We start from the raw sequence: 26,749 nt of genomic DNA on the forward strand, positions 1-26,749 counted from the left end.
AGCCAGCGACCCGCGACGGAGCGCAGTAGTTGTAGACAACTTTTCTGACTGTCGATTGATGAACATTCAGACTTTTAGAGATGGTTTTGTATCCTTTCCCAGCTTTATACAAATCAACAATCCTGGATCGCAGGTCTTCAGACAGCTCTTTTGACCGAGCCATGATGCACATCAGACAATGCTTCTCATCCAGACAATTATTACCAGGTGTGTGTTTTATAGTGGGCAGGGCAGCTTTAAACCACTCATCAGTGATTGGGCCTACTACACCTAACTTAATTGTTTGGTAAATATTGGTTTCAATTGCTCTGTAAGTCTCCTTAGGCAGAGGGCTCACTTATTTTCACCCTTCTGTCATTGTTTGCATGCTATCCTCATTACAATATGAAAACCTATAAATGTTTGGGCGGTTTTAGTTAAAGCAGACACCGTTTTTAAATCTGTATGTTTTTGATAAAGATCAGATCACATTTGATAGTGATTTTATGCAGAAATGTGATAGGTTCAGATACTTTTTCATACTACTGCATGTAGCATATACTGTACTGTATCACTATTCTCCTTGTTCTTTCTTTGTGTCCACTAGTATGAGATATTTGAATTTGGACACAAATTGTACGTTATTTTGCGCAATCGTACATGTCTCATTGACAGCAATAGATGCTCAATTCATTCAAAATGACAAGCTGTCTATTACCGCCAATGGCAGACAATTAGGTAAAATTCCTTAAATCCCACATAGGAAAGATTAAACAAATTAAGAGAGAACAAAAACACCCAGCGTTGTTAATTATGTTTGCTTTCATGTGAAAGTGTAAAATGTTTTACATCAATTCATCCTTCTCAATGACAGGAGTCTGAGTAAAAGATCTATGTTGTATGATCACACATTCAATTTGATTTGCATTACAGTAGATGTCTCTCGTTAATATTGTACCAGATTGACAGGACTATCGCTCTGAAAACATATCAAAGAACTGAACTAGACTGAACATTAATTTGGGATTTGCAACTACTATTAGAAATAGAAGTACAGTATTTGGCCATGATTTATATTAACCCTTTTAGAGACAATGGCCACTGCAGTGGACAACTTTTCAAAAGTTATCATCAGCTTAATTTATTCACTGCCAGCCCAGGTCACAGAGTATGCTGTATGTGTTGTGGTCATTAGTAAAAGAGATAAACTGATATTGCAAACATCAATTGATGGCAATAGATGTCCAATCCATTTCAACTTGGAGGGGCTAAAAGCAATCCTTTATTTAGCAGCATTTTTTCATCTTTCAATCGCTTCCAGCTCCTCCCAGTTAAAATGGACTTGAAATCAATTGTATATCAATTTTGGACCCCTGTCCTATATGAATGTAATAAAAAAAAAAAAAAGCAAAACAAACAAACAAACATCATAATATGTGCATGAAAGTTTTAGGTTTGGAGGAAAAGGGGAGGAGCTTGAAACTGTCTATCCCAACTGTTAAATACAGAGTGTTCTTCTTTATACTTCTGTACTGGAAAAATCTCATTAGTGCGAAATGTTTAAAAGGAATGAGGCTTCAAACTTTGGTTTGAACTTTGCAAATGTATATATGTACAATATATACACACACAAAAGACATACATACCTATGCAGGACATTCGAAATATCATTGCAACACTTTTGTGCCGTTACATACAGTACAGTATAACAGGAAACACATTGTGTAGAGACTTTAGCTTGAAATAACAGTGGGTCCAATCAACAAATCGGTTTTCTCCCTCAAACATGTTCAGTGAAATGGCAAGTAGTGTGGGAAAGTCTTCGTTGGTACTCAATTATTACAGATAGCATGTGTGCACAGATTGAGCTCAGTTGTGTACAAGGTGACGAAGTGCAATAGAAATATGAATTAATACAAAACCTGTAGAAACAATGCCTTGAAATATCAAACATGCTCAACACTCATTATCAGCATTCCTCGAGGAAGCAGTGTATAAAATTAACAGAATAATTTACAACTAATTAAAGCAGTCCATGAGAGTGCTTGCTGTTGAAATCTGACCTTGTGTCACAAAAACTGCAGATTATATGACAGTTGCTGTAAATTCAAACAGTGCAAAATAGCATTTTAGATTCAAATCAAAGGCTTATTTTATAAGAAAAAGTTGTTTCCCTTTTGTGGGTTTATTGCTTGTGTGCACTCTACAGCCATCTGTCATTGCCTTGTCCTTCCACTCATCTTCATTCCTGCTGTGAGGTAATGGAGCTGCAGCTTCATCCTCGTCTGTACACTCCCAGTCTAGACAGGAAAAACAACAATGACAATCACATTGATGAAGAAGTTAAATGGATGGACATAAGCAAACTTACAGGAGGCACGCTCTTCATTTTCCTGCTCATCATCTTCATCATGCTGTGCCGCTCAAGATCATCATAAACGTTGTTGTCCTCGCCGGGGTCATCTAATAGCATGTACAGCTCTCCAGCATGGACATTAGATACGTTGACCTTTAAAATCGACAGCAGTAGGAAATGTCAACAACACAAGGCAGATGATCAGTCATTTTACAGAGTGGCTTTGAGAAAGATTGAGTTAAAGCTGTGTTGTTGTATTTGAAGACTGAACTTTTACCTGATATGTCTTAGGGTCAAAGCCCAGCCACAGAGTGAATCTGTAGTCATAGGTGCGCAATGAATAGCCCATCACCTTTATGTCTTTAAGGTCAGGCAGGTCTGAGTCCTCCTAGTAGACGATGACAAATATTACACCTCAGACACTAACTTTTGTTTGTTTAACTGCACTCAAACTGCCCGCTGTCAGCAATTTGAAGGTTTTACAAAGAGCAGCCGTTTTCCCCCACAAAACCAAGAAAATTTTTGTAAAGCAAAACATACTTTATCCAAGCAGAAGAGTGGCTATCATTTGATTTGATATATATGACACACACACTACCCAGTACCCACAACGCATACTCTACTAAAACTATACATATACAGTGATCCCTCGCTACTTCGCACTTCAAACTTCACGCCCTAAGTCCATCATGGAATGGACGCAAATGAGCTGTCCCGACCTGATTATGTCACTCTCGCTCCTGCTCTTTTCTTGGTCAGACAGTGCACTGGATTTGCTTATTAAAGTTAACGATGATTGACAGACCTTAAGGTTTGATCTTGCCAGAGATGCCTGCAAGCCAAAACTTCAAAGGGTCGCATACGTCAATTATCGTTTAATTGTTAAACAGTTGCTGTGGCAACTCATTGTGTGTAAGTGAGCAGCTTGAGCGGATTTGAGTGGACTCACTCAATGAAACATTTAATGAAGACAAGCATTTTACTACATTATTCTTATTTAATAATAATTTGGTAGGACAGTAACATTTTTAAAAATTATCATAATTATTACACTTGAAGTGCTTAAAACCCATTTGTTAAAATATAGATACACATAAAAGGTTTTTTTAATTAAACATGTCTTATATGCATCTCTTTCCAATGCTAAATCTGAATAAATAAATACTTTGCGTTTTTTTACTTATCGCAACGGGTTCTGGTCCCCATTAACCGCGAAAAACAAGGGATCCCTGTAAAATATATGTACTTGAATGGCAAAGCCCTTAACTTCTCAGACCTAATTAGACCTTGTAATAGGGTACTGAAAAACAGGCCTGATCTCGAATCTAAAATGATGCATTGCTGCCATCTAGTGGCAGTTGTGTGTTAATAAAATTGTTTCGAAGATTGGTATCCACAATGAAAGTGCATGACAGCAAATCCTGCGAAAAGAAAGGTAATTAAAACGTTAATTTTTCAATGGCAATCAATGTTAAGATTCTAATTGGTGGTTTTGTTCTTCTTTGGCATAGAACAAAGAAATGTAATTAGTTGTGGGTTTTTTGAAAGACATGGACATAACTCTATACCAGGGGTGCCCATTACATCGATCGCGATCGAACACAACGCTAGTGTGGGTAGCTCGCGGCATCAAAAAAAATTGTTTTTTTTTTTTTTAAATGTACATGCTTGATTATGTTGTGTGAGCAACATACTATATGAGGTTATGCAGCAAAACACCCCCCCGCTCTTCAGGTAGGTCTTGGGAGGTTGTTTCCTTAAAAAGAAGATCTTGGAGCAAAAATCATGAGCACCCCTGCCCTAAGCAGTATCCAATTGTGAATGTATTTTATCTCATCTGTGTATTTAAAGGGATCCACTGATAGAAAGACTAGTAGTTCTTAAAAAAAAAAAAAAAGAACTTTATTATACGTTAAAATAATTTGATATTGAAACCCCTCTTGATGTTTTCGTTTTTATACAATTTGTAAAATACGTTTAACTAGTAGGTCGCCATTGTTGTCGACGTCACAGGGCGGTGACATCACATGGTTACACTGCCAGGCTTCCAGAGAATGACTCTAGTGACAGAAACATGTCATCTGTTCAATCCTTTCAATTTGAACCCAAGAAGAACATTAATGAGCATGACAGCACTGTCGATATTTCACAAAATGAGCAGGAAAAGCAAAATGAACATGAAAGACGAGACGAGGCAAGAGTAGGAAAAAAAAAAAAAAAAGTGTTCTGCCAAAATGTGCTACACCGGCGAAACGCCTACAAGAGGCGAATTTGACACGCAAACTACTACCGTGTGCTTTCAGCTTGTTTTGATTAGATGCTTACAGACAGAAAATACTAAAGATGGTTTAAGAAAATACTTAAGCGTAGTAATATCAAACAAGGGTGGTTTAAATATGCTACGTGGTCAACAGATCAACAATCTGCTTTAAAGCTACCACAAGAAAACAATGCTTAAAAAGTATGAGAGGGGAAACACATGCAAAAAGTATTTTGAGGCAATGAAAAGGTAATATAAGACTCAATAAAAACAAAAATAGTAAGTACTCGCCACTTTTGAGCGCATGTGTTGGACGTCTCGGCACGTAGAAGGAATTGCAGAAACCCTATAATATTTGTCGAGTGACAGTGACAATGTACGTCATCACCCCGTGCGTCCATAAAACATGGCACCCTCCGTAGGTCAAAATATGTACGAATAATTATTCATTTTTAAATCAATGACAATATTTTATGTTTCTATTAACATACTTTAGTAAAAGAGAACAAGAGCCAACAAGTCTTTCAGTCCGAGGTTCCCTTTAAATGATGTTCCACTCACAAAGAGTGGGTGTATTGATTTGTGCACACATGCTGTGCTCGTAATTGCACCTTTCTGATTTTTTATCCAACATTTGGAATAGGCATCTTTCAACTTTCATGTACTTTTTTTTTTTTTTTTTTTTTTTTTTTTTAAATATGTGCTGCCTGCCATATCACATATTTTAATTTTTTTATCACTAGAGAGCAAAACCTTTGTAAATGTCTCACTTGGACAATGCAGTGGGAAGCTTATGTTGCTAATATTTTGTGGACAAAACATCTGCCTTCTAATTAATGTTGGTGTTTTTGGTTTGTATTTTTTTTATTTGTAATATTATTATGTTAAAGAAAAAATCCTGACGAACCCCCCCAATAGTACAGCATTTAACTCATTGCATGCCATTAATGGTGACAGAAATCAGATTCGTTTGAACTTTGAACTGAGAGGGTTGGCCATGAATGCTCATTTTCTGGGCAATTGACAGCGCGAGAATGAAGTCAAAATGGATTGGACGTCTGGCGCCGTCAATGGCAGACTGAGTTGAATGAGTGGTAAAATTTTGATTGAAAGGGTTAACTAGAATAGAGTGGTGGTGTTTAAAAGTTTATAGCTACTTTAAGGAGAAGATAAGAAGATAACACATCCAAAGCTAATTTGTCCTCAAAAAAAAAAAAAAAAGCCTTTCACTTATATTACCTGTGGTGTGTCAGCAGGTCGTGGGTATTGGCTGAAAGACACTGCCTCCATATTAATTTTGAGGGGAGAGTTGAATTCTTGGGACAAGTTCTTTCCATCTGTACACAGCTCTTTCTGAATAAACAAGATTTCAGTGAGGTATGTACATACATCTTATCCATGTCAGGGAATAAATACACCAACATGGGAGGGTGATAAGTGGGAGTATACCACAGATTAATCATGTCTCAATAGCAGGGCTGACTCAAAGAGACAAAAAAAATGGGTAACATGTTAATGTATGGGCAATTTAGAGTCCATGTAGAAAATGCAAAACTAGGGAACCACTAAATGTTTTCAAAAAGCGATTAGGACTTCCAATACATCCCAGGACAATTACATTGATCAATCAATCATTTCTGATATTTACACTGGTGAATTTTATGATCAGCTGAAGTTCTATTTCAATGACACCATCTTCATTTTTGTGGCATGAGCAATTTCTGTGATTTGACAGCAGAAGCACAAGACTTCCAGCTGGCCACCTCATTACAATTCTTTTTCAATCAACTTCTCTGTGTGTGTATTGATCATTTTCACTACATGACCAAAACGGGTTCGGTTTGTTTTTTGTTTATTTTCTTTTTTGATCTAATGAGGTGCCTTCAACATTGTACTGCTAGCTTCAGTACATTGCTTCGTACAACACATGATACTTCATAATGTCTTTCTATGCATTATAATTAATATATTTTTTAAGTGATTATCCGACTAAATCAATAAAAATCAAAAAATGGTATGGCTACATTTAATGTAAAACTGTACTTAGAGGAGAAGCTTAATAAAAAAAACTTTGTATTAGTTTTTAAGGGGGAAAATATTTTTTTTAAGTATCATGGAAAAATACCTGGAAAGAAACCTCAGGACAGGGTGGAGGTATTTTTAGACCAGCCAAGTGGGAGACGGTTGGGAAAACAGCTACAAGCTCCACTACATTTCGTACAACATTATCAACTGGAAAAGACATGTTAATCAATTTCAGTCTCAACTGAAGGAATTATTTACAGAAACTGACAACATAATATGCTATCACAGTAAAAACTGTGGCATTAAAATGAGAATTATTTTTGTAAAAAAAAAATATTTTTTATTTTACTGGGTCTTAAAGTTGTCAACAATGTGTGCAATTTTAGATATTTTGAGAAATGTAGGTTCTTACTATTAAAGATGAACTCTGGTTGGCTAAAGACATCCATAAAGGGAAAGGAAGGTCTTTTAAACCCACTATAAGATGCAGATGCTTCAGGGACATAGAAGATAAGAGGAACATGTGTTGCCACGTCAAAGTTGGAGTATTTCGCCCATTCGCCATGCTCGCCGAGCGACCAGCCTGAAACAAATTTGGACAAAGATTAACAAAGTGTCCAAGAAAGAAATGAATGAATGAATGAATGCTTTAATTTAATTAGAAAATAAAAACAATAAACAAAAAAGAATCTGACAAAACCAATGATAATACTAATATCAGTCCGCCCTATTTAACTAGTCCTCATTTCAACAAAGAAATAAAGTAAATAACCATATACATAAGAAGCAAGAGAAACAAAAAAAAAAAAGAAAGAAAAAGGACTAGACGATAACCGATATGTGAAAAACCCTATAACCGGGGTCCTAAATTAGCGGACCGCGGTCCACGACCAGACCACAGCACACCTCTCTGCGGACCCAGAGCAAACTGCACTTAAAATTTTTTAAATTTTTTTATTTACATATATTATTTGTATGACTCGCTGATCTATCGCTATGCGCTACTATTCTATCGCATTCTGTTTCATTTTTAATCAAATATCTTCCCCACTTCTGTTGTCATATCTAAGACAACGATGCAATGATTGCCTGAGAGAGCCTGCATGGATGCGCTGATTGGCTGAGAGAGTGTGCATGTATGCGCTGATTGGCTGAGAGAGCCTGCATGTTGCTAGCTAGCTAGACTGGACGGAACGCAACAGGGTGGAACACGAGTTGCACCCGGCACTTTGCAATCTGTTTGTTTACATGCCCCCAGTAGAAGACCGAATCTAACAAAATGGCATGCTCAAATTTGACCTAGAGAAGAAAAGTGTACAATGAAAATCGCCGTTTCAATGATGAATGGACTGACAAATATGCATCCATTTTGCCAACTGCAAGTACCAAACCTATGTGCTTAATATGCTTCATGACAGTTGCTCTGATAAAAAGTGAAAATGTGAAACACCATTATGTTAAAGAGCACAGCTCTTTTGAAGAGAAGTTTCCTCCTAAATCAGAATTGAGAGGGCAAGACATTAACAGGTTGAAGCAGTCATATCAAGAGTCAAGGAAGGTTATTGATAAAACTATGACACAACAACAAATTGCAACGGAGTGCTCACTCAGAGTGTTGAGGGTGTTGGCCAAACATAAGAAGCAGTTCTCTGATGGAGAAATAATAGTGTATGAGTGAGGTGATGGCAGCAATGCTTGAAGGAAATGAATAGGAGGAAATGACAACAAAAATCAAACAAATCTCACTCTCAGATTCATCAACCACAAGACACACTGAAGTACTGGCTGATGATATGAGTAAACAGCTTTGTGACACCCAAATGCCATTTCTCTCATTTAGCAGTGTATTAAAGTTAAAGTTACTGTCAATAATTATTATGTTTGCACCTTAATGAAAGAGCTTGTCATTTATGTTCTGTACATGTGAACATGTACTACTTGCAAGTTTTCTTTTTTTGTCCAGCAGTGTTTTATAGTTACAAAATGTACTGTCAATAGTTATTGTTTGCACCTTAATGAGAGATCTTTTATCTCTTTTATTTAGTGTACATGTGTAAACATTGTACTTGCATGTTTTTTTTTTAAGTCAAGAAAATGTTTTGTTAATTTATTTTTATTTAATCAGAATGTGCACTGTATTTTTGTTTGGTCAAAAGAAAACCTCCTTTACCACCTTTGACTTGTCTTGTACTTGATGGACATTAATAAATGGACCCATGCTTGTGTAAAAAAAAAAATAATAATTGTGGACCTTCAAGATTTGTATTTGAGGACCCCCTCCCCTATTATATAACCCATTCCTCTTCTCTATACCCTGTGAAAACCATGTGCTTGTACCACTTCTTAAACTGTGTCATGCTTGGACATTGCTTAAGACCCTCATCTAGCGTATTCCACAGCCTCACTCCACAAACAGAAACACAAAAACTTTTTAATGTAGTCTGTACCCTCTGATGCTGTAAGTGAAGCTCCCTCTCAAACTGTAATGACCTTCTTTGTTAAAAAAGAATTTCTGTACATTGCCAGGAAGTGACCTGTGTATAGCCTTCTACATGAGCTGAGCCGTTCGAAAATGAACCAAGTCTGTGAGTTTTAATGTTCTGGATTTTAAAAATAATATAGTAGTATTATCCCTGTAACCGGCATTATGTACTATTTTTATGGCTCTTTTTAGCAAAATGGATAGTGAATTTATTGTACATTGATAAGTATTACCCCAGACCTCTGCACAGTAGTGTAAATATGGTTGGATTAAAGAACAGTAAAGAATGTGGAGTGTTTTATTTCATGACTGTGTTTGGCTTTATTCAGGACTGATACATTATGCTTCTTGATAATTTACTTTGAATATGTTTTATATGAGCTTTCCAGTTAACCTTCTCAACAATAACTAACCTAAAAAAACCTGTTTTCATAGACCCTTTCAATATTCACATCATCTATCTGTATTTGTACTTGACTACCGTATATTTATTGTATCTGCTAAATATCATGAATTTGGTTTTACTTACATTTAATGTAATTTGTTTCTCTCAAAGCATGTCTTTAGTTTACAAACTTAATCAGAAGCCTTCCACAGGAGCTCATGTACATCCTCCCCAGAGCAAAAGATACTTGTGTCATCTGCCAATAAAACTGATTTTAATGTTATTGAAACTTTGTATATGTCATTTTAAACAGTTTTGGACCTAACAATGAACCCTGAGGGACGCCACAAGCAATGTCCAAGCATGATGATGAATAGTCACCCAAATTCACAAATTGTTTTCTGTTAGTTAAGTAACTCTTCACTCAGTGTAGTGCCACCCCCTGATACCATACTTTTCAAGTTTATTGATTAAAATGTCATGATTCGTGGTGTCAAATGCTTCCTTAAGATCTAAGAATTTTCCAACTAAGTGTAATTTGTGATCAATTGTGTTACTGATCTCCTCAACTGATTCTATTAAAGCTAGAGATATTGAACTGTTTGCACTAAATCCATACTGACGGTTGAAAACTAAGTTATATTTACTTATGAATTTATCTAATCTGTTGTTGAATAATTTTTCAAGAATTTTGGATGATTGTGGAAGTAGAGAAACAGGCCTTTAAATCGTGAAGTGGTGTCTATCTCCAGTCTTGTATAATGAATACAGTTGAAAATGATAAGTTACAGATAGAAGAAATAAGTCAATATTCCCAAATCTTGTACAGTAGCAGCCCAAAACAAATTTGAATCAATACTGTGACAACACTGCCCTCTGGTGGCTTGCATTTCATAGAGGCACCTACCATGCGTGATATCAAACAGCGTAGAATGATCACAAAAGTATATACAGTATTATAAACACTGGTATTAGCTATGACAAGTACTTGTCCTTACTCGCTCACCATGATCAGAGGTGAAAACCACTAGTGTGCTCTGAGCCAGCCCCAGGGCATCCAGAGCACTGAGCAGTCGCCCAACCTGGGCATCCATGTAGGACACTGCAGCATAATAGTGCTGGCGGATGCGAAGCTGAAAGACAAATGCCCAGTGGTTAAAAGGAATGACACAAGTTTGAAAAACCTTCATAGAGTAAGATTCATACTTGAAAATCTTTAGGAATTGGTCCATAAGGGAAGCTAATGTTGAGCTTTTGGACATCATCTCGCTTTCTAATGTCTGCCCAAGGGTTGTAAGCTACAGGGGGAAGGCGTTTGGGAACATCTGGATCAGGTGCCAGAGTCATTTGCTCTATTGGGTAGAGCCGCAGATACTCCTAGAATATCGAAGTACGTATTTATTATGATTCCAGTAACACTTTAGTCATTTCTATAGAATAGCATAACATACCTGTGGTATCCGGAAGGGAATGTGAGGTTTGTGAAAGCCCACAGCCAGAAAAAAAGGATTGCCATCAGTGGCTTGAGTTTTCAGTAGTCTCACCGCCTCATCCGCTATCTCCATGTCAGGGAGTGTTCCTCCAGGCTGCTCGGTGACATTGACTGCACACAGCAGGTTGGCATGGAGATGACCATCCTCTCCTCTACACATCTGAAAACAAGGTTTTGTTAGCGATTTATTCACATTATCACATATTTAATTAGATTACGATCGAAGAGGTAAGATAACCAGTAATTGACACTTTGTTTTGGTTGGAAAGAATTAGTATTACGTACTAGGGAGGGATGTCCCGATCCGATCACGTGACTGGAAATCAGGTCGATCACGCCATTTTTCAGAGAATCGGGTTTTTAATTTTAAAAATATATTTATGTTTTCTGAATCATGCTCGTATAGCGACAGAGCCTCTCACCTTCCTTGCCTGGCACCGCCAGACTATTCTCCCTGTATTTTTCAAAACTGTGAGAAGAGTCTGGGATCCATCTCCTTATTGGCCTCTCGAGCCAGAACGAAATCGACATCTTCTTAACGAGCAACGTCACTCTTGTGCGTTGGAGACTACTTCCAATGCGCTCCACAACAACACAGATGGCAAACAGGAGAGCCGAGAATATGTTCCAATCCGCGGTAAATTCACTTTTAACAGACCAAAAACACACTGAGTCGCTAAAAACAACAGTCTGTCTCGCGCTAGCCATGTTGAATAAACTTCTCTATTCTCCTCGTATGTTTATTCCCTCGCGCTAGAGTTTCTTGTCGCTTTATCAACGGCATGTCCGCCCGTCGCTGATTGGTCCACTCCGCTGTCTGTTTGCTGTGGCTTGCTCCGCCCTGGGAATTTGATCCGCTGAACGGTCGCCAGACTATAGCTGGAACAGTGGTGAGTCTGGTGTACCAGGCAATCACCTTCCCTCCTGCTAAGCAGTGCAGCCAAACTGGCCAGCTTGTTTGGTACTTAAAGTTAACGATGATTGACAGATTTGTAGCTCTGATCTTGCCAGAGAAGCTTGATAGCGCTACAATCGAAGGCCCAAATGTGTAAATCATCGTTTAGCTTGCTAGCGGCTGTGTGCTGGGCAACTCAGTGTGTAAGTGAGAGGCTGTTCTCAGCAGCGTGAGCGTCAATGCGTGAGTTGATTTGAGTGGACTCACTCAATGAAGCATTTAATAAAGACAAGCATTTTCTATGTTATTCTTGTGTAAAAAAAAAAAATAATAATAAAATAAAATAATAAATGTCATTATGTAGATGTAGATTCTCAAATCCAGGTGACTCAGACAAAAATATGCGATCGGGACATCCCTAATTACACTTGTCGCCAGAACCTTAGAAAACTGCTTCAAGCTTTCAGTAATAAAATAATTAATCTCACTTCAACTTTTTCTGACTAATGTGTTTGGGTCTCATGACTTTAGAAAATGCATGTGGCAGAAGTTAAAAATTACTGGAACAGAGAGCAGAAGTGGACTGATATCACATGAACATAGTCTGACATTTGGGATAAGTAGCTATATAAAATATACACAAGCAAAAAAGGTAAAATATTAAACACTTGTGGTGTTAGGAAATAAAAAATCAAATATTGTGAAGTTTCATGTCATGTGAAACAAATTGATCATCATTTTTGTCCATGCCACTGCGTACGCTTCTCAACAAAAACAAAAAAGGATAAGAAATACACTTCTGGCCAAAAGTATTGGCACCCCTGAAATTCTGTCAGATAATGCTCAATTTCTCCCATAAAATGATTGCCATTACAAATGCTTTGGTAGAACTATCTTCATTTGCTTTGCTTGCAATGAAAAAACACAAAAGAGAATGGGGGAAAAAATGTGATGCTTCTCTAATTTGTGTAATTAGCATCACCTGTTACTTACCTGTGGCACATAACAGGTGGTGGCGATATACCTGTGGCACATAACAGGTGGTGGTGATAACTAAATCACACATGCAGCAAGTTAAAATGGATTAAAATTGACTCAACCCCTGTCCTGTGTCCTTGTGTGTACCACATTGAGCATGGAGAAAATAAAGACCAAAGAACTGACTGAGGACTTGAGAAGCAAAATTGTGATGAATCACGGGTAATCTCAAGGCTACAAGTCCATCTCCAAAGACCTTAATGTTCCTGTGTCTACCGTGCGCAGTGTCATCAATAAGTGTAAAGCCCATGGCACTGTGGCTAACCTCCCTAGATGTCGACAGAAAAGAACAAATTATGAGAGATTTCAACGAAAGATTGTGCGGCTGGTGGATAAAGAACCTCGTCTAACATCCAAACAAGTTCAAGCTGTCCTGCAGTGCGAGGGTACAACAATGTCAACCCGTACTATTCGTCGGCGTCTAAATGAAAAGGGACTCAATGGTAGGATACCCCACTTCTGACCCAGAGACATAAAAAAGCCAGGTTGGACTTTGCCAAAACTTAACTGAGAAAGCCAAAAACGGATTAGAGGAATGTTCTCTGGTCAGATAAGACAAAAGTAGAGCTTTTTGGGGAAAGGCATCAACATAGAGTTTATAGGGAAAAAACAAGGCCTTCAAAGAAACACGGTCCCCACGGTCAAACATGGCGGCGGTTCCCTGATGTTTTGGGGTTGCTTAGCTACCTCTGGCACTGGACTGCTTGGCCGTGTGCTTGGCATTATGAAGTCTGAAGACTACCAACAAATCTTGCAGCATAATGTAGGGCCCAGTGTTAGAAAGCTAGGTCTCCCTGAGTGGTCATGGGTCTTCCAGCAGGACAATGAACCAAAACACACTTCAAAATGCACTAAAAATGGTTTGAGAGAAAGCACTAGAGACTTCTAAAGTGGCCAGCAATGAATCCAGACCTGAATCCCATAAAACACCTGTGGAGAGATCTGAAAATGGCAGTTTGGAGAAGGCACCTTTCAAATCTCAGAGACCTGGAGCAGTTGGCCAAAGAAGAATGGTCTAAAATTCCAGCAGAGCATTGTAAGAAACTCAATGATGGATACTGGAAGCGGTTGTTCGCAGTTATTTTGTGTAAAGGTTGTTTTTCCAAGTATTACGCTGAGGGGGCCATTGCTTTTGTTCGGCCCATTTTTGGAGTTTTGTGTAAAATTATAATGTTTTTGTTTAGTTTTTTTCCCCATTTTTTGTGTTTTTTCATTGCAAGCAAAATAAATTAAGACATTACTACCAACGCATTCATAATTTCAATCATTTTCTGGGAGAAATTGAGCATTATTTGAAAGAATTGCAGGGGTGCCAATACTTTTGGCCAGCAGTGTAAGACAATGAGAAAAAAACGGTGTCATCTCACGAGTTATTTTGTATTTAGAAATAATAACTTTTAGGTTAGCTGCATCCTGGTTTTGCGTTGTCAAAATGTCAACATTATATGAACTTCACTTCTTGGGTGTACCTTTCCTTTCTCAAATCTGAATGAAGCAGGGTGGTATGCAGGGATGGACCAGCTGTAAGGATAGTCATCGGTGTAGTTTGAGGCGATGCCTGCCAACAAACAAAGCACAATCATTGTTCCAAACATTCAATGGAAAAGGAATGACAGCGGATAGTCCAAAAATGCAGCAAATGATGATATTGGCAAAGGAGTATGGGGTTTTCTAAATTCAATTTACCTGGGTGAAAAACCTTTCCCACAGAGAATGTTGTATAACCTTGGGATTTAAAGTACTGTGGAAGAGTGGTGTAGTTTCCAGAATGCACTCTCCAGTAGGATTTAAAATCATACAGCCTAGTTGTATCTGGTCTTCGACTTGTTAACATGGATGTTCGACTTGGGGCACACACTGCTTGCTGCAAATAACAATAAATATAAAACCAAATGTATGTAAAGATATACTGTAGATGTGTTTGAATCATTGTTTAACATCGTTGGCTAACCTGTGCAAACGCATTTAGAAAAACATGGCTTTTGGATGCCAGTTGGTCAATGTTTGGTGATTTTACTGTAACATCTCCATAGCATCCCAAAGATGTCCTTAGGTCGTCAGCAATGATGAAAAGGACATTTCGTCTCTCTAGATTCAAGGACAGAAAGTTGTAATTTTATTTGTAATGTAAGCAATTTAAAAATAAATAAATAAATAAATGCTGGTAAATTTACACAGAAATGCTGACATGTTCTACTTACTCGGGCCATAAAGTGGATAACAAGAATTCTATTACGACGAATTATTGCCAAATTAAATTAAACACTTGTGTTGAAATGGGGGGGGGGGGGGGGGGGGGTGACATTTAGCTTTCCTTTGATTTGTTCTCTAGTATTACAGTACTCACACAACGTTACGAACTTGGCTTACCTTTTCTCGCACCGACAAGAAGCACGTGAATAATGACAAAAATACATTTATGGACATTAATGTACATGTTGCTAAGAAGTCCAAAGGGCACTTTTAAGTCATGTACATGAAGTTAAATTATCATCTCCGTACCTCTAAATTTGTTCTTAACAAATAAATACATATCGGCCGCTCCTTCTATTTAATAGCTTCCTAGCGTTATCTGTGCTGTATTTTCATAGGTCTACTCTTAGGTAACCCCGCCCCTAGCTAGTGATTCAGTTAGCTAAATAATCTGTCAATCACATTACGAGTTTCAAAGTTTCACTGACAAAGATCAAATTCACAACTAATGCAATTATTATATCATAATTCAGAAACAAAGCCAGTCAGAAATACGTAATATGAAACTCACGTATCAAAATGCCTTTCAAGTGAACACGTATGCGCAATATTTCATATCTCCACGCTTTGTTGTGGTTCAGAGTGAAGTGTCTTTCTTTAATAAACAATCTTTGGACATTGAGGACGCGGTGTAAAACATGGCTGACCATTCAACAAAACGTGAAAATAATGTAGCTGCATCGGATGAATTATCTCCAAAAGCTAAGAAGACAAAAACGGAGCATGAAAATGATCGAGGAGAAAATGGAAATGAATCTGGGAAAAGTGTCCTATCAGGTTTTCAAACCGCTTCCGTTTTGAGTGATTCTGCTAGGGAGAAAACCATCTTCGTCCACGGAAAGGTAGACATAATGACATTAGTATTTGGCTAAATCTGATTACATGTTACAAATTGTTTATGTGATTGACGTGTTGTCTTAAATCGGTGTTTTAATTTACGATCAACTGTGAAATTTTGTAGTCGTATGTACACCTCCGTTTGTGTAATTGCTACAGCACAGTCTGTTTTCGTGATTTTGGCGAGTGTGTCTCGTTTTGAATAGCGTTTTTTGGTAATAAGTAGCAACATCTTCATACGCCATGATTTCCAACATAATACCCAATACCCTTGACGTCAATATTAAAATAATAAATAGTAATTAATTTGCTGCAATTGACGATGATAGACGTCCAATTTAATTTGACTTCGTAGTGGAGGGGTGTTAGCGACTGAACGATCTGATCACTCTGACTCAATGCCAGCCATTCTAGCCAAAATAAATTTGATACCTATCACTGCATTAGATTTAAACAAACAAACAAAAAAACTTTGTTTTCAGGTAGCTGCTAAATGAAGTTGAGAACCGTAGACTTGTGAGAACATTAATTAAAATAATACATTAAAATAATAATGCATAAATAATAATACAATAAGCAATTAAAAAATAAAACGCTTAAATATAATTTTATGTATGTGCAAATTAGCAACAACAAGCATTTATGCTTTTTAAAAAAAAGAGAGAGGGGGTGCATTGAGGCTGCTTTGATCTGGAATATCACTGATTGGAGACAATAGGCATCCACAGGTTAACAACATTTGTTTAGGGCGAAATTATTGTATTCTTGGCCTGTATTTACCTTTGGGTTGTTTCCATTATCATCAGCTTGCCGACCAGAATGCTGTTGTCATCCTGGAAAAGACACCCATTAGAGAAGAAGCCCTGTCTGAAATATTCACTGCTTCGACCCTGGAGTTAGATCTAAGGAATGACATTTACAGCACCTACCGTCTCCTGGCTCCACCTCACCTTAATGGTATATATACGATGAAGACATCAAATATTTGTGAGGAAAGAGGAAAGATGTATTTTTTTGTTATTTTCAGAGATCAAGGCGACTGTGGTATGTCCAGCCACTGATAAGCATGTGAAGAAATACCAGCGTCAGGAAAGCTTCCTGGTGGACGAGACTGCGGATGACTATGAGTCCATCACGCTTCCTTTCATTCAGAAGCAGAGTTTCAGTGTGCAGGTTTGTGTGCCAGAAAAATGTCAACACTTAAATTTTGTTGTTATATTTTTGGGGCATTATATTTGCTCTCTAGTGGGTATATAACATCTTGGAGAAGAAGGCAGAGTCTGAGCGGATAGTGTTTGAAGACCCAGACCCAATGCTTGGTTTTGTCCTACTCCCGGACTTCAAATGGGACCAGAAACAGGTAAACATACATTATACGTACTTTATCGAGTACATATACCATGCAAGCTGAGATATTTTAACAAAAATGTAAAATCTATGTAATTTAAAGTTTAGCAGAAATACAGGATTATGCTTGTTGCAGCTTGTTTTGGACTTTTTTGGACTTGTTACTTATGACATAATGTGTCTCCTTTCAGGTGGATAATTTGTACCTGATCGCTATCACACATCAGAGAAACATCAAAAGTCTGAGAGACCTGACATTGGAGCACTTACCACTCCTTCAAAACATTTTACAGAAAGGAAAGGTGAAACCTCACGAACTTTCTTGAACCACTTTGTCTTTATTTTTTCATTGCGACTTTGATCTAACCATGTGCATTAGGAGGCCATCCTGCAACGCTACAGCCTCCCAGCCAGCAAGCTGAGAATCTACTTGCACTACCAGCCTTCTTACTACCACCTTCATGTCCACTTCACCAAGCTTGGCTATGAGGCGCCGGGTTGCGGAGTAGAACGTGCCCACCTCCTCACAGATGTCATCCAGAACCTACAGTCCAATCCACGTTTTTATAAAACCAGGAGTCTATCCTTCCCGCTGCGGGCAGATGATGGACTGCTCAGTCAATTTAGAGAAGCCGGGAGATTGTAATGATCCACCTGCTCATAGACACAGTTTTTCCGATCTATTTTTGTATGTTGATCATTTGTAATTCAAAACTGTTCGCTCACTGGTGAGCATGTACTTTTTAGCGGCAAAAAATGTTTTTATGTAACAGTTTGTTTTGTTCCACCTATCCATCCATCATGTAACACTTAATCCGGGGGCGGGTCGCGGGGGCAGCAGCCCCAGCAGGGAAGCCTAGACCTCTCTCTCCCCAGCCACTTCAACCAGCTCCTCCGGTGGGATCCCAAGGCATTTCCAGGCCAGCCGAGAGACATAGTCTCTCCAGTGTGTCCTGGGTTGTTCACAGGTCATGTTTTGTTATCTAGGCAAATTCATCGTGTATGAAAACCTCAGGGCGGTTTCACACTAGCACGAGTTATTTTTCTCAGTCTGCTTCTTTTTGTAATGGAATAAATAGCTTCTGTGCCTATTTGTTTTCTATAGTTGCAGTTTTTGAACATCTGTATCTCATATAACTAATGATTCTATTCATCTTTGAATAAAAAATCAGTTTTGTACATACTGAGGAATGGAGATATTCAGTTTAAAAGTATCTGCAAATTGGACCTTTCAAATCATGTAATGTTTTTCTAATTGAAAGATTTCAAGCGAATTCGTGCTTATTTTCTTATTTCTTATGTTTGTTTTGTTTGTTGTTGTTGTTTTTTTTTAATAAAATGTGCTACATGATAAAATTGGCAACCTCTTATTTGTACTGCCCTGTATATTCTAACATACAGTATACACTGTGCATACAGAAAGTGACAGAAGAGGCCACCATAATATTATCAAGGTTTGAAAATCTACCATAAATTTATATATGTATGACAATTCCACTCAGTGAACAATAAGCAAGGCAAGCACTTTTTAAAAAATATTTTTGATGATAGTTTTTCATCTGAATAAATTAAGGCTGGCAGTTTTTGTTTAACCCATATTAAATTATTATTAATCATATTAATTAACGTCCAAACTACTTACATAGTATATTATCATATTATGATACATTATTAAATCTAAAAAAATCTTCATTGATCAAGGTTGGGTGTGGTAAATTGTGTAACCAAATATCAACACTAGGTGGCAGTGTTTAAATCACCATTTATAACGGTGTAGCTCAAATACTACATCCAATAGTATTTCCTTTCAATGTTGGGGGGGAATCACGAATTATATACATATAGTTAAATTGTCTAATTGTGAAATAATTGAATTGTGTCTACTCGAAAACTCTTTCATTTGGAGTAAATCAATGTAAGTAAACACAAAACATTGTAAATTTATCGCCTCATTTCCTTTCTTTAAAGTAATTTGGGTCGTGATCGGCGCTGCAATTAGGATGCCTTCAATGTTACTATATAAAAATGGAAATTGGCCATCGCATCGTTCATGCGTTTATTGGATCTTTGGAAGACTGTACAAAAATATTCTTAACATGTGGAATTAAACCACTGCACTTTGCCAAGAATATCCACCGTTTTGCTCGAGGTATCTAGCTAGACATTATCTAGTCTTTATTTTCCTTTCCTCAACTAGTCTCAATGTGAGAAAATGTTACATGTTATTTATTTATTTTGTATACAGACACATTGGAAATGTATGTGTGACGATGTAATTATATCATACAGTTGTATTCTTGTATTCTTGTATTGTATTCTTTAAAAATGCTATGAAGTTTTTGTAATTGTGAAAGTTCCTAGGTATCCCTGAACGCATCATGGGAGACCGAGGAAACTGGGCAGGACTGAGACAAATAATCCAATCATTAGTCCACCAACAGCGCTGATGTCTTGGTTTCACTCACTGAGAGATGACTTCACTCTGAGACCATTTGAGATCCAAGAAACACCGTAAGTGTGATTTGTTCTCCGAACCTTGAACACACCAACTTTGGCTGTCATCGGTGCAAACTATAGCAACTTTGATCTTTGCTATGTTGTTGTAGCTGAAGACCAGTTTGTGGGCTGTTGGGAGTGGTGATTGGCAATCGATACATGTGCTCTATGTAGTGCTTTGTTGTAGGTAGTATATCACTTTAAAAGTGTTCAATCTCTTTAGTCCTGTGATTCCAGTCTTAAAAGATATGTCTTTGTAAATTTCCCAACTATTTGTGTGTGTATGATCAAAGGCAAATTTGCAACTAGGATATTGAATGTCATGTGCCACTTCAATATTAGTGATCCGTCTGGAGTAGATTTGATCACTGACAGACCACTCAGTCAAAATGTATAGGACGTCACTTAGCGTCAATGGTGGCCAATGACTTAGTTGTGTTCCTCCCTCTCTACTAGTGACGGTGTTGACTGAGTCAAGGGCGCATCAGATTAAACAGTTATCTTTAACTGTGATGGAACCACTCTAATCCTAAACACAGACACGGGTGGATTCTGCTCGCCTGTTGCTTTGCTTCAAAGAGGGCATGAAATGGCACTAAATGGCCCATGTACCTGACAACATCTACTTCCACTATTGATCTGAATTTCTCTTGTAACTACCACTTACAAGAGAAATTACAATAGAAACTACTTCTGTGCAGTAGTGGAACAAATAGATGTTACTAGTGAGGTGAAACTTTGTACTAATTGATCTGTGCACAATTGTCCCTAACTTAAAATTTTAGGGGCGCAAGCAAAAGATTAAAGGGCGCACACTGTAAATCGACATGCAAAGTTTTTGTCTAATTTTCACTGTTTAACTGATAAATACTTTCATAATAAATGCATAAAACTACAAACTTCTGCATCTATATTTTATTCTCTATCAGTTTTGACATCAACCAGTATACTGCTTACAAATTAGGTTAATATGGGACATTTTTTTTGGGGGGGGGGGGGACCCAGCTGTAACAAGTATACCAAGTGTCACATTAATGACAAAGAATAAATATATACATATGAAAAATAACTTTAAAAAAGCAGAATATAAAGATAGTCATGGATTGTAGTCAGGGGTCAGGACCCTTTTGACCCAGAAAGCCAAAACACCCAACACATTTTAAAATGTGATTCCACGAGAGCCTTACAGCGTGTGTATGTGTGTGTGTGTATGTATGTATGTATGTATGTATATATGTATGTATGTATATACAGTATATACTGTATATTGTATATCCTATGTTCTGTTGCCAGCTTGTTTCGTGAGTCTCGCTCTCCTGGAAGTGGCGACAATTTGACAGTCCAAAAAGTCATGAAAGTGAAAACAATCGCGCCTGTGTGCGTGGGGTACCACGCGGTTCCCTTTCGTGGTTTAATTTTCCCTTAAGCATTTTTTTATATACTCCAGTTTGCTCGGCATCAATTCGGGAGGGGCCGACCCCGCTGCTGGCCGAGCATCGACCGCTTCACACATCATCTGCCTTCTTTTTCTTCTCTTGTATTTCCCTTGGCAAACCAGCTCATTACATTACCGCCAAATAATGGATTTGACCGTGAAGGAGTTTGCCAGCAAAAGCAAAAAGAAAAATGCAATGTTACTGGTCGCACATATGTGAGTAGATTAAAAAAATGCTCACACTGGCTCTAATTTTAATCGCAAAATGTGATTTGGTCACAGTCTGGAGTCCTGGTGCAGTACCAGTTAATTGTACGTACTAAAGGAGAGCACTTTTAGAGCTAATCCCCAAAACCATCATGATGCCCAAAGTGGTTCACAGTCACTCATGCACACATTCAAACACTCACTGTCAACTAGTTATCATCCACTCCATCTAATTGTTCTAATAGTGTCAACAAAGTGCATCGTAGTCCATGGATTGTTTCGCACATGAGCGTGGTATCAGATAAATGCTACAATCATGCCTTTGGCCCTCAAATGAATTGTGATTAAGAGAGATGACAAACTGTTTTGGATGGGGATATGTACATTTAAAAGCTTCAGAGCTGGTAATCTGACTGATAGGCTTGGTGTTTGTGCATGTGAATGTGTGCGCGCGACTCGTGATTAGAGAGGCCTGATCAGGTCATCTCTCACTAGGTCATTGTACAAACCATGTGAGAGCGTATACAGAGATGTCATGTTCAGTGTCCCATCATGATCACTCATAGTACATCAGGAGACAATTCGATGCTTGTTTTAACTCGCTGTGACATGCCACCATGAAAAAGATCAGTTTCGCCATTGATTGACCCTGGATGAGCAGACTGTAAAAGCTAGTGACATTTGAAATGAAAAAAATCTAAATACAAAAGAAATTGTTCTAAAGATGACATTGCAAAGCTTTAGTGCTTTTGTCGTAATCAATCATTTAAAAGTGTTGGCAATAACCTTTGTTATTGATCAGCTGTGTCACGCGATCAAATGTGCCTTTTTATACCTTGTATTGGAGAGTTAGCTTTACCTATTGTGCGTTTCACAGCCTCTTAGGGACAGTGTGACACATGCATGCAGATGTACTGTAGCAATACAAAAAAAGTTTGACAAGGGAAGTCACACCGGACATGAATTAATAAAGAATAGTAAGTATTAATGCCTTTGAGTATTGTTATGCTCTATTATTTTTCTGTGTTTGTTAGTGCAGTGTTTAATTATTCGGTTTTTAGAGTTTTATAATATCACAATTTTGTTGCTAGCTTTTTTAGCCTCTCAACAGGGTTTTGCATTGAGTGTTAGCAACTAAAGATTAAAAGCTTGCAAGATTTCCATGCCCAGGTATGTGTTGTACTGAAATATACTATTTTGAAAATTTGCATTTTGCATGTTGACTTGTATGGTGATGCCCACGACTGTAAAAGTATTTTATGGGAAAAATATTAATAAGAAAACATTAGCATGAAAGATTATGGATATCCACGATCCGATCACGTGATCAGAAATTGGGCCGATCGGACCATTTTTCAGAGAATCGGAATTGGGTGAAAAGGGTCAGGTTTTTAATTTAATTTTAATTTGGCTAGAGTCTCCAGTGTTAAGAGCCAGTTGACATTTTATAGAGCATTACTGCCACCCTGTGGCCATAATAATTCATTGCACCCACCATGTGACACTGATGCTGTTGAGTGCTTTGTGTTGCCATTCTGCCTTAGAAACTATACAGTATGTAAGTATTATATATATATACAGTGGGGAGAACAAGTATTTGATACACCGCCAATGGGTTTTCCCATTGTGAGTGTATCAAATACTTGTTCTCCCCACTGTACATATACAGTAAATATAGCATCTGTACCAACTTGTAAATATGCAGTATACGTGTGTTTATGAAGAAAAGCTATATGAACGAAATTTGTTAATAAGTCCTGCTGTATGGAAGCTAACCTTTATTTATAGCTTGTAGCTAAAGTGAACAGTGGTGTCTGCATGGTATTTGTATACCGGCGTGTATTGTGCAGTTGTGTTGAATGCATGCATGTTTCTTTGTTTTCTTTCACAAACCTAAACAAATGACTTCATATGAAAACAAGAAAAGACCAAGCCTTTTGGTTCATTGGGTGACATTCAATGTTAGCTGGCTATCTGATAGTGCACAAGGAAACGTACTGTTTTGGGCAGTACACTTATGTTTTTTTGTTTGTTTGTTTGTTTGTTTTGTTAAGGGCTATCAGCAGATTCTCAAAATCTGGCGCAAAAATATGCGATCGGGACATCCCTTTTTAAGATTGTACTAAATGCTGTATAATATACCTCGGTTTGAAAATAGTTTTTCTGTTAGTCTAGTATTGACATTTGTAACACATACAGTGCATTTTACAATAAAGACAGGCTAGACGTGTCTACCGCGATTCTGAGTAATTAAGGCTATCATGGTATACCAAGCAGACACAACAACTAGGCTGTTGTTGTTTGTTAAACACGTTTGCACCTTTAAATCCAAATAGCTTCTTCAGTTGAATTTATTTTTTCAACACCTTGGTGGGTGAGGTCTCAGTGGGTGATCAACAATGGATGGTTGTTGTTCCCCAATGAGGTTAGTGAATCGACCATCCTGCATACCAATCAGTCAGCGAGTAAACATTTTGTTTTTATTGTTATTCATAATTTATTACTTTAAAAGCTCTGTGATGATCATGCAGCAACCTGCCTGTGCCTGTTGGTGTCTGTTTTTGAATGACTGAAAGGAGATTGTGAAATTTTTGGGAAATAATCCAATTCATCCATATGGAAGATAAACATCACTGTTTTATCCTCTATTAACGTTCATTAATTGCAGCCCAATGATATGCATTATCTATCTATCTATCTATCTATCTATCTATCTATCTATCTATCTATCTATCTATCTATCTATCTATCTATCTATCTATCTATCTATCTATCTATCTATCTATCTATCTATCTAGATTTGTATGGGATGGAAGCACCCATTTGAAATGGTTATCGATAGAAATGCTTGAATAGTTCTAAATTACACTATATTCTTTTTTTCAAACTGCAATAACTTTTTTAATGTAGATTGTCTATATAAATAATAATTTAACTCATTGATAAATCTGAATGTAGTTCTGTTTTTTGTTTAGCAGCTTGTTGCCACGGACTAGTCCAAACCTCAAGCTTTTCCTGTTTATATTCTGGCCCTCACCAGTGACTGATAAGAGAGTAATTTTCCTTTGACCTCAGTATTTTTGCAGTCTCAAAAAATAGCAAAGCAGGGTGAAATGTCTACACTATATGTATTGCAAAGCACATTAAAGACTTAAACGTGGCTATTTTGACACTGCCAGCCTGATATTTGATTCCAGTTGGTGGTTGACTATGAGCAAGCATGACATATTTGGCTAATATGGATAGTATCCATGCATTAAGTCATCATCAAGATTCAGATTCAGAGTTTATTTGTCATTGTCAAGAAGCTAGTGTTCCACCTAAGCAAGCTGCATAACTGTTTGGAATCATATATATATAGATAGATATAGATAGATATATGTGTGTGTGTGAATATGCACACCCTGTCTGACAGTTGGAGGTTAAAGAACACCCTTCAGAACCATTCTGCCGTATTGAGACCATTAGCAGGCCAATTGTAGCCCACAGGCAATATGTTCACCACCACTCATTTGGAGTATTTCAATAACTGAATTTTGAAATTTAGGATGAGCTTTTATAAAATTCCTCTTGCTAGGTCAGCTTTAATTTTCGGTCATCTTTTAATAGAATTATTTTAAATTATTATTTTGAGTGTGTCTTGCTGTTGCCACAGTAGATATTTTGGGCTGACACATTATCAAAGAAAATTCTTTGATGAGATCAAAGAAGGTTTTATCTGATGAGTAGTTTTAAGTTGGTATACTCACTTGAATAAGATAATTTTGGCTCCAGGTAACAACTATAGCTAGACCTAGAAATGCAGAAATCTTTTATTTTACTCCAAACTAACTTTTGCATTAGATGACTCAAACACAACTCAAACCCTGCTACCCACTGAATTCCAAACCCAGGAATGTAATTTGTGCCAAGCCAGTTTTAATTACATACAATGAGCATCATACAAACCCTTTTAGGAAAATGTGATGGTAATTTGGGGGAAATAGCCGAGGAGTCTGAAATACTTGAAAATCAAGGAAAAATACAGTGTAAAAATCAAGAGTTTGAATACAAGGATAAGTGCTAATACACATACACACTTAATGCTAAGTCCATGAAGATTATTTGTTTTTTCACAGACCATAAATCTCATCTTCGGATGGAGAGGAAGAAAAAGATGCTCTTTAATGGTGCAGTGTTTTTCATGTGAAAAATATATACACACAGCATGGATGGTAGCAAACTAAGGGCCGGAGTTTGATTATAGGGTTATTTACATTACAGCAGAGAGCTACACTGAAAATCAGTGAATGTTTGGCAAAGCGAGAGAAGATGGCTTCCAGATGTTAGGTGGAATTCAGGGCGCCAGAGAGCTGCTCCTCCTCCTCTTGCTATGCACATGAAGATACAGAAAGATATCTGGGGAAGGGGGCGGATGGAGAGAAACCACAAAATTAAAAAAAAAAAAAAAAGGAAGAGATGATGTCAAAAGGGAAGCATGGAAATCTTTCCTTGTAGCATTCCAACCAGCGTCTCGGTAAAGACAAAAAATGTACTTAGTTTGGGGAGTGGGGATGCCAAGTCAAGACAAACTTAAATTTGTTCTAAATTTGCATACATTTCCATGCGGGGTTTAGCTTTGGTGGATGTGTGTAATCTTGTACAGAAGGTGTCCAAGAGTACTAGAGTTTGAAATGTGGATGATAGTAATTTGTCCATAATGGTGTAGATTTGTATGATCTGTGCTGTGACTGTCCAAAGACCCAACATAATAAGTAAGATATGGCCTACGCCCACCTCCACAATGGCACAACTCTTCCGGACGCCATTTCGCTGCTGTTTGTGACTCTGGCATACACAAACTGAGGAATTCAGAACATTCAAAAAATCCAAATTAAAAATAAAACTAGTAAGACTAATTGAAAAATACCAGTTAATGTGAATTGGAATTTGAAAGGTTTTGCTCTACAATTGGCTGGCGACTCAACCAGTGTTTGGCATATTTCACCGGTTCACCCGTGATCCTCGTTGATCAAGATAGATCAAGATTTGATAGAAAATGAACAATTACACAGTTGTCAGCTTTCACTTTATTATATAAAAGGTGATGATTTTGAAGGATACTTCATGCATGACAGTTGAAGCAGCTCACTTTTGTCAACACACGATTTTGCAAAATTGTAGCTCTCGTATGCAGTGATACACACTACATTATGTAACTAGAAAAGGCAGTTTCTGGAGGGATTGCATGGCGTTGCTTTGCTCTGCTGGTCAGTAAACTCC

General features: G+C 37.6%; 3 protein-coding genes across 6 annotated transcripts in view; 2 read left to right on the forward strand and 1 right to left on the reverse strand.

The window, feature by feature from the left end:
- Window positions 1–1,785: 1,785 nt before the first annotated feature.
- ids (iduronate 2-sulfatase) lies at window positions 1,786–15,486 on the reverse strand. 2 transcript variants are annotated; one of them, XM_057851174.1, is made up of 14 exons: window positions 15,283–15,486; window positions 14,864–15,000; window positions 14,599–14,776; window positions 14,382–14,470; window positions 10,939–11,139; window positions 10,694–10,864; window positions 10,494–10,620; window positions 8,228–8,269; window positions 7,033–7,203; window positions 6,721–6,827; window positions 5,835–5,948; window positions 2,613–2,723; window positions 2,351–2,488; window positions 1,786–2,279 (listed from the first exon to the last, which is right to left on the reverse strand). In XM_057851174.1, exons 1-14 carry the CDS (start codon window positions 15,347–15,349, stop codon window positions 2,196–2,198), a joined length of 1,737 nt encoding a protein of 578 aa, XP_057707157.1. In that variant the 5' UTR covers window positions 15,350–15,486; the 3' UTR covers window positions 1,786–2,195. The 2 variants fall into 2 exon arrangements, with proteins under 2 accessions (XP_057707157.1, XP_057707158.1); XM_057851175.1 differs by lacking the exon at window positions 8,228–8,269.
- A 223-nt stretch (window positions 15,487–15,709) lies between these two features.
- On the forward strand, window positions 15,710–18,696 carry dcps (decapping enzyme, scavenger). The gene is made up of 6 exons (XM_057851176.1): window positions 15,710–16,007; window positions 16,809–16,959; window positions 17,030–17,175; window positions 17,249–17,362; window positions 17,541–17,651; window positions 17,729–18,696. Exons 1-6 carry the CDS (start codon window positions 15,804–15,806, stop codon window positions 17,993–17,995), a joined length of 993 nt encoding a protein of 330 aa, XP_057707159.1. The 5' UTR covers window positions 15,710–15,803; the 3' UTR covers window positions 17,996–18,696.
- Window positions 18,697–19,710: 1,014 nt separating this feature from the next.
- zgc:66433 (uncharacterized protein LOC321250 homolog) overlaps window positions 19,711–26,749 on the forward strand; it is a 79,589-nt gene continuing 72,550 nt past the window's right edge. The window contains exon 1 of one of the 3 annotated variants that reach the window (XM_057849641.1): window positions 19,711–19,860. In XM_057849641.1, coding sequence (XP_057705624.1) covers window positions 19,796–19,860 — 65 coding nt within the window. In that variant the 5' untranslated portion in view covers window positions 19,711–19,795. The remainder of the gene's footprint in view (window positions 19,861–26,749) is intronic. The other 2 variants (XM_057849643.1, XM_057849642.1) reach the window with 2 other exon arrangements.

Source organism: Corythoichthys intestinalis, chromosome 11, assembly GCF_030265065.1.
Source record: "Corythoichthys intestinalis isolate RoL2023-P3 chromosome 11, ASM3026506v1, whole genome shotgun sequence".
NCBI lineage: Eukaryota > Metazoa > Chordata > Actinopteri > Syngnathiformes > Syngnathidae > Corythoichthys > Corythoichthys intestinalis.

Excerpts from the sequence above, each read along its gene's own strand:
- dcps (XM_057851176.1), top strand. The coding sequence starts at position 15,804 with ATGGCTGACCATTCAACAAAACGTGAAAATAATGTAGCTGCATCGGAT. Across the intron at positions 16,008-16,808 it reads CCATCTTCGTCCACGGAAAG|CTTGCCGACCAGAATGCTGT; the intron begins GTAGACATAATG and ends CATTATCATCAG. Across the intron at positions 16,960-17,029 it reads GGCTCCACCTCACCTTAATG|AGATCAAGGCGACTGTGGTA; the intron begins GTATATATACGA and ends TGTTATTTTCAG.
- ids (XM_057851174.1), bottom strand. The coding sequence starts at position 15,349 with ATGTACATTAATGTCCATAAATGTATTTTTGTCATTATTCACGTGCTT. Across the intron at positions 6,828-7,032 it reads ACCAGAGTTCATCTTTAATA|TTGATAATGTTGTACGAAAT; the intron begins GTAAGAACCTAC and ends TGTCTTTTCCAG. Across the intron at positions 2,489-2,612 it reads TTGACCCTAAGACATATCAG|GTCAACGTATCTAATGTCCA; the intron begins GTAAAAGTTCAG and ends TCGATTTTAAAG.